General features: G+C 34.2%; 1 protein-coding gene and 1 long non-coding RNA gene across 3 annotated transcripts; one reads left to right on the top strand and one right to left on the bottom strand.

The window, feature by feature from the left end:
• Nucleotides 1-564: 564 nt before the first annotated feature.
• LOC103500154 (uncharacterized) lies at nucleotides 565-2,685 on the bottom strand. Its single transcript, XM_008463362.3, has 5 exons — nucleotides 2,494-2,685; nucleotides 2,289-2,392; nucleotides 2,003-2,174; nucleotides 1,793-1,915; nucleotides 565-1,478 (listed from the first exon to the last, which is right to left on the bottom strand). Exons 1-5 carry the CDS (start codon nucleotides 2,683-2,685, stop codon nucleotides 828-830), a joined length of 1,242 nt encoding a protein of 413 aa, XP_008461584.1. The 3' UTR covers nucleotides 565-827.
• Nucleotides 1,400-6,319, top strand: LOC107991838 (uncharacterized). Of its 2 annotated transcripts, none has more exons than XR_007821521.1 (3): nucleotides 1,400-1,550; nucleotides 1,984-3,012; nucleotides 5,910-6,319. It is a non-coding gene; the product is annotated as an uncharacterized LOC107991838 (long non-coding RNA). The 2 variants fall into 2 exon arrangements; XR_001764110.2 differs by having other exon boundaries at nucleotides 5,820-6,319.
• The last annotated feature ends 1,417 nt before the right edge of the window (nucleotides 6,320-7,736 follow it).

The following is a 7,736-nucleotide window of genomic DNA, read 5'->3' as shown; positions in this document are numbered from 1 at the left end:
GCAGATCTTTGTTGTTCTTCTTGAATCAGCTAAGAAAATACAGTGTTGATTGATGGTAAAGGTTGCATAAGAAGGACTTGTGCTCTTACGGCAAAGGAATCATTTAGTCCCATCAGGAAGGTCATAATGTATTCAAATTCAAGATGATCGATGAATGGTTTCAAACCTCCACATGTGCACTCGTTTGTAGGTTAGTATTCATTCAGATTCTGCCATATGGTTTTGAGCTTTGTGTAGTATGTTTAAATTGTCAAGTTTCCTTGCCGCAATGTGACGAATTCTTTTCAAAGTTGGTATATGTTGGGGTCATTTGATTGTTTGAATCTTGGCGTAATTCATCCCATATTTCTTTAACTGATCCGGTAGATAATGCTTGCTGCAATCTCTTTTGAAACAGAGTTGAGAATGCTGAGGCTAGAATATCATTGTTACAGATCTAGGTAATCTTTAAATACACTTATCTTGTAAGCTTTCTTTCTTCCTTCAAGTAAATTTTGTATTTTGTTTTTGTTTTGTTTTGTTTTTTGTATTTTTGTCCAAGTTTCATTTAATTTGTATACCAGATTTTGTTAGAATACTAAATTAAATAGAACTTTGCAATATCAAAAATTTCTTTGCTACCTATCCTAGTATTAGTTACATTATTTTCAACCGTATAAATGTATTGTACTCAAATAAAAATCTCTGAAAAAATAATAATGTTTACATGTCTGCCCTAGCAAAATTGTTCGTACCCTTTTATGGAGAAATTCGAAGCTGCTAATTGTGACTGACCAAGAAATTTACTACACGTTTCCTTCCAATCTAAATGTGACTGACCAAGTAATTTACTTTGGTTCGTGAACTTTGATATTCTCTTCTGAAATTTCTTTTCCACTGGCAACTTCATTATCTTTACTGATTATCTTGTCGCCATCTGACTCGTTGTAGAAGGTTGAATTTGGTTCTGATGATTGCTCCTTCGTATTATTAATATCTGAACATAAGTTTAGAACAGAGGATGTACTTTCTATGGCAGGTTCTTTTGGTAATTCTTCTTGATTGGTTTCTTCCATGTCTGCATCTTCATATTGAGAACTGCAACTTTCAAGCCCAACGGGACAAATCTTTTCAAAACTAAATCTGTCGTCTGAATAGTCAATCTTACTGGAAGGTATGCTTGCTTCTTTTGTATTAAGCTTAGATTCATAAGAACTATTCAACTCTGAGCTTTTTCCATTCTTTTGTAGATGAGAGCCATCTTCATGATCTGAATCAATATCCTGTGATTCGGACTTCAAAAAGTTGATTGCTTTAGCTGCTGATTGGAAGGCTTCTTCTGCGGCACTAGCTACATCTTTAAACTTCTTTGCTTTCACTAATTCCGATGCCAGCTTTTCACTTGTAATAACTTCATGTAGATCATCTGTGGTGTTTGTGACTTCAGGATTATACAAATCTGCTTCTTTCTTAACTTCCAACTTTTGGTTTAGCTTTTCCTGCAGTTAACAGATGATTTTTTTTTACTAAAAAGTTAACTTAGGAAGTAGAAGCACTCATTTGCTATCAAGGTGAGGAACATTCTTTGGTGACACTTTTTCCTCTTCTAATCGTTGTATGGAATTAGTTTTGCCTAGTGCTTTTTCTTAGTTTAAAATAAAGCACCTTTCGATTCAAACTTATATTTTTTAGTTAGCAATTGGCGCTCCCTTATGTAATCACCTTTTGATGTTTGGGGCTCTCCACTATCATATGAATGAAATGTTTCTTTTTACTACAATTAGAAAAAAAAAAAAGAAAAATATTTCCTCACCTTGACGATTATTGGTGGTTCTTCCTCTAAATTCAGAGGAATGCCATTTTCTGAAGCAATTTCCTTTAGCACTTTCAGTTTAGTTTCGGCAGTGGGCTGTTTTGTTGAAAATTTTTGAATCATCTGTAACATGGAAACTGTGGTTATTAAGTGGAGATTATATATTTGAGCAACTAATTCGTTTCTTGCAGTTGGTAGTTTCAAACTCACCTTAGGACTAACACCACAGTTGTTGCGTAAATCAATGGCACTGCTTGCAAATTCCGTACCAAACTTCAACTCGAAAATCCGACGAATCTCTTGAAGTTCTGGAAACTCTCCACATCTTGAAGCTGCAAAGATCAGACTGGATATCGCCTCCTTAACTTCACCAGGGCATTCCCTGCATTTAAGCCGAAAGAGAATGAGAAAAGGTTTCAAATCTTTCAAAAGGCTTGCATTCAAAAAAGTTGACAAAAATGACATAGTGAAATTCTACGGAAGAAAGGTGACCTACTTGTTCATCTGAAAAAGAGCGACCTTTTCTACGAGAAGGCAGCAGTAATCCTCTATCATTCCAAGAGCATCCAACATGTTATTCTCCTTAATCACAATCTCAACCTGTTCATTAACGTTCATATCCAAGCTCAGCAGTTGAAAAAAAGCGGGAAAAAGAGAAGGGGCTGAACTATAGAGTTCTGAAAGAGAGAGAAACAAATTACTCTAAGCTGAGCACGATGTTGGTAACCAAGATTCAAGAGCTGAAGAACGTCGGCACGGGCAAGGGAGCAACGGGCGCGGTGCTGGTTTTTTAGAATGGAAGTCCTAGAAATGGCCATATTAGCAAGGGTCTTAAACTTGGAAGGCTTCAAATATCTGTTCCTTCCCAGTAAAGCATCCAGTTTCCTTCCCATAACGGAAAAACCTTTAATTCTTTTTGCTGCTTGTTTGCCTGTGAGAAAGCTCTTGAATGAACTACTTTTTGGTTGTTGGTTGCGGACATTGCGTATGTTTTATAGGGAAGATGCATCATTAACTATTTTACCAGAATTCACATGCATAATTTTTTTTTTTTTTTCCCTTAAAGCAGGTCAGAGAATTGGCTCCCATTTCTGACTTTGAAATAGGTATTGACTGGTGAAATTTCCAGGTTTTGAATGGTTCAAACAGAATTGACTGTGGGGGCAGCCGGCTTTGGTCTGGAAAATGACATTACTATTTGGAAATGGGAAGCTTCTGAGGTATTATGTCCACTTCTAGTCATTATGAATTGCTTCTCCTTTAATCAACTCATTTAATTGGTCAAAGGTGCTTTCTCTTTTCAAGTACTTCTTGTTCTGACAAAAATGCTCAAATAAGATTATTCAGTTTTCTGTCATATTTTGTTGTTATGTGTGTTGAATGGGTTTTAAAAGAAACATTTAGTTAGTTGAGTTTGGGAGACATTTTAGAATAAAATCATTTTTAACATGTCTTGCATCATTTTTCTTTTTAAATTGTGATCTTTGATTATTAATGAAAAGTGATTTCGGATCAATCACTCTAAAGGTGATTTTTGTTATGGAAATGTGGCTTGGGAGTGAATTCTTTTTTTACAATACTATTATTCTATATTGAAAAAATTATTCTCCTATGTCACTTTATTTTGTCTTAAAATTTTTAGAATATTGTGTTTTTCTTTAATAATTTGAAATCACTTTAATGATGGTACGGAAATCACTTATAACAAAGTACTTGTCAATAGATCTATTTTGTTAAGATTTCTATTTCTTTTACATGATGCTTTCTATTGATCATCAACCTAAGTTAAAGTTTAATGATTTTGATTAGGGGATTTAATTGCAATCATGTCTATCACACTATTTGAGGGCTCATTCTATTAAATAAAACTAAGGCTGATCCTATGTATCTCTAACTATCTCTTTTTTAGAACAATGGCAAAGTTGAAGAGAACTCTCTTTCCTAAAAATTACTTTTGAAAAAGGTTTAGGAATTCACGTTCTCATTAATTTATTGAAGTCTATGCATTAGTCTAAAAATATTAATTGTTAACTAATAACTAAAGGTACATTAATTTATGTTTGAAAAGAAAAGTTGGAGTTGGTGTTGATTTGGCCTGATTTGGGGTCGATATCTATAACATAATATGAGATTTCATTTCAAAGCAACTGATAATGGTAATGGTAAAATAAGTTTTATTTTGTGATTTTGCATGATTTTTCCGACATGAGATGAATCTAACAAATATAGTTATTAGATGTTTGATTTTGAGAAAAAAAAAAATCTGAAGATGGTCGTTGAGCCTATGGAATAAATGGGCCCAAGAAGTGTGAAGGTTGAGAAATGGCCCAACCACACGGAAACATTCTTGTCTTTTATTGACAGGCTTGTCCCTATACAACAAATAAAAAGAAAAAGTAGGCAAATTTCCCTACTGGCCAATACATTGAAAAAATAAAAGGTGGGATGATATTGACTTGCTTGTAATATGGTAGGTTTCAATGGGTTTAAAAATGAAAAACGAACCATACTCAAAGTCTTTTGGGAAATTGCAAAAAATAGGCCAATTTTAGAGGGGTTGATGACTTTTAGGATTGAGTTTGAAAAAAGTTGAGTTTTAGGACAAATTGGCAATGAAAAGTCAATTATGCCCTATGTTTCTTCTCCTTGGCCTAAAATTTAATAATAATAATAATAATAAATCAACGGCCCTTCTCCTTGACATCTCCTGCTCGCAATTTCTTCTCCTCCACCCAAAAGTCTTATTCATCCTTTCCTCCGATGAACGTTGGTGAGGCAACAGTTAATGTTGAAGCACGCCTTTCAATTGCCTTTCTTTAGTATGCCTGGGACGTCGGTGCACGTGTTTATTTCGGTGAACCTCTTCGCTCGCCTTTCTTTTTCTTCGCGACTCAGTGTAAACCTCTCCTCTAGTGAACGTTGGTGAGGCAACCATGGAGCAACGGTGAACGTTGGAGCCCATCTTTCCATTACCTTTCTTCAGTCTGCCTTCGTTCTGCCTTTCTTCTCGACTTAGTTCCTCAAGTGCTTTCGTTGTTTAATTTCTTCGCAAAATCCCGATAGGTGATCAATCTCCCTTTCCTGTTGTATATACTTTTTTATTACCATTATACAGATAAATTTATATAAATTTGTGGTAGTTGTTGTATTCATGATTCTAGGATGTTTCTTAGCCTATTTGAAAACTTTCTACTATTGGGTTGTCTACTGATTTTTTTTCTTTGTTTGTTGAAATCAATTATATACTTTTGTTCACTGATTTGGACTGGGTGTATATTATTTCAATTGTTGAGTTGTTTACTTATTCTTACCTTAGAATATGTAATAGTTGAGTTGTTTTGGTCTAGGTTAATGTGGAATTGTAGATTAATGTAGAATAGTTTAGGTATTTTAGGAGGCTTTACACATATTTTATGCATGTTTATGAAGCCTTTTAGGTACTTTGTATCATCTCGCACGTATCATGTACATTCGAAACTTATGCATTTCAAAATCAAACTTCTGTCTCTCTTAAATCCTTTCGAGTGCTTTTATCCATGTTTAGGAAGTATTTTAGGTACTTATATATCATCTCGCAAAAATATTGCACACATCTCACACATTCCAAACTTTCACTATGGATTTTGAAATCAAATCTCTACCCCTCTTTAGTCCTTTAGAGTGTTTATGCATGTTTAGTAAATCTTTTGGGTACTTATATTTTATCTCGCACACATCTCGCACATTTCAACTTTCACTATGCATTCCAAAATAAAATTTCTTCCCCTCTTAAGTCCTTTGGAGTGTTTTTATGTATGTTTAGTAAGTCTTTTAGGTACTTTTGTTTTATCTCTCACACATCTCGCAAACTGAAAACTTGTAGAAATACAAGTTATTGTGGCCTTTTAAGTAAAACAGTGGAGTTAAAATGCGAGATAAATGATCTAAAGGTGTAGCTTTTAGTGTAAAATTATAATATCAAGAGAACGCACTTTACATAAGCCATCACGCTTTATTAACTATGCTTTCACGTGTTTTTCTATGCAAGCTTTTACATGAGATGATTCATTAAGAGATAAGAGTGGTAGTTGAGGCTGATGTGACAAAAAACGACTACTTTCTATGCTGACATTTGTAGGCAAGGACAAATGTACAACATAGGCAAGGACGGATGTGTAGCATGAGCAGTTAATTTTTCACCTAAAGTATGCCTATAAAAGAAGCCAACTCCACCTTGAACAAGAAATCGACAGAGAAGGCTGGTGAAAGGACGAGTTTTAGAGCCCTTAACCATTTGTAGTAGTGTTCCTTCCTCCATCCTCTTCTCCATCCTCTGCTCTGAGTGAGAGTTTAGAGAGAGATTAAAGAGAAAAGCTTCCTTCACCATTTTTCAGAACTTGTAAAAGAGCCAATGAATGCAAACCAATGCATTCTGTGGCTCAACACATTTCTCTACTTTCCATTTTATTATTTAGAATGTATTGTATGAATGTACTTAATCTTATGGCCGAAAGGCCTACATTTATTAATATAATGCATATTCATCCACTATTTCTCTTCTATTTCTTTGCTATTCATCTCGCTGAAGTGTTATAAGTAGTTTTGAATATGTATTATATGCCTGATAAGGGTTCTTTAACTATAAGAGTCATCGTGTTTAACATGAGCCTAACTCTTCGCTTGGCTAGCGCTCATCGCCAACTGCTCAAGAAAGTAAGTGGTAAAGACCTAGCTAAACAAGTGCAGAAGAGAGTTTGCAAACAAACTTCGTTTTGGCGTTTTGCCTCCAATCATTTGTGTCCTTAAGGAGGAACCAAAAATATAGGACATAAATCTTTATTTGATCAAGAAATAGAAAAGCAAGAGATTGCCAATCACAATGCTAGAAAATAGTACTAGATAAAAGATCATTATTAAACAATGTTTACTTTAAATTCACAAAAAGAGCATATTGCATACTTTCAATTTAATGACAAATTGAGTTCGAAAAAATTAAATTGGCCAAGAGAAAAGTAATCGTACAAAATTACATTGAACACAACTTGTACAAAACTTAAAGTAATTGTAGCAATCTCAATTCAAACTATGAACAAGAATCATTAAAGAATCAAGAATTATTTAAAAAAAAAACTAAATAATTCTCAACTTTATTTCTCTAAAATGAATACATTCATTCAAAGCAAAATCTTGCTTGAATTTACAAAATCATTACTTCATAGAAAAATGAATTACAAACAACTTTATAAGAAAGCAAAGCAATAGTTCTTAAAGAAACAAAGAAAATTGTATACTAATCCTTGCAAAAAAGTAAAAACTCTCAAAAGAAAACTCAACCCACTAGTTCTTACCTCAGAAAAATGTTACCCCTCCATGAAAATCACAAAAATGGATGAAGTTTTATGGATTCCGAATGGAATTTGAGAGGGTTTTGGAGGATATTTTGCAGAGGGTTTCTGAGTGATTTTTAAGCGAGAACTTGATAAATGAGTGAATGGGAGTGAGGAAAGCTTTTTATAGGATTTTAGGGCGGTGGAGATGTAACTTCTGATGAAAATCTTAATGAAAACGGGCAAAAACGATGAAGAAGACGAAAGAAATGCATTTGGAAGCATTAGATTGGGAATTTCACGCAAATAAAAAGAAAGAGGCATGCGTTGGACTCGAACTGGAAAACTGGAGGATGCTCAGAGGACCAGACATCAACATGTGGTGAAAAACCATGGCGAAAGAGGGTCAGGTGTAGCGCGCACGAGTGGATGGACGACACGTGTAAAGGTAAGTTTGCGATATTTACAAAAATACCATCATAGCCCTTGATCTTTAAATTGCCTATTTCCTTTTGTTCGAACTCTGTTTGAGGTGATTTTTATTGCATGAGATCTGTAGTTGATTCTACTATCACATTCTGCATAGAAATATCAAAATAATAAATATATATATACACTATGATTCGAGAATAAGCTAG

This window comes from Cucumis melo, chromosome 6 (assembly GCF_025177605.1).
Source record: "Cucumis melo cultivar AY chromosome 6, USDA_Cmelo_AY_1.0, whole genome shotgun sequence".
In the NCBI taxonomy this organism is placed as follows: domain Eukaryota; kingdom Viridiplantae; phylum Streptophyta; class Magnoliopsida; order Cucurbitales; family Cucurbitaceae; genus Cucumis; species Cucumis melo.
This window is presented reverse-complemented; position numbering and strand designations above follow the sequence as displayed.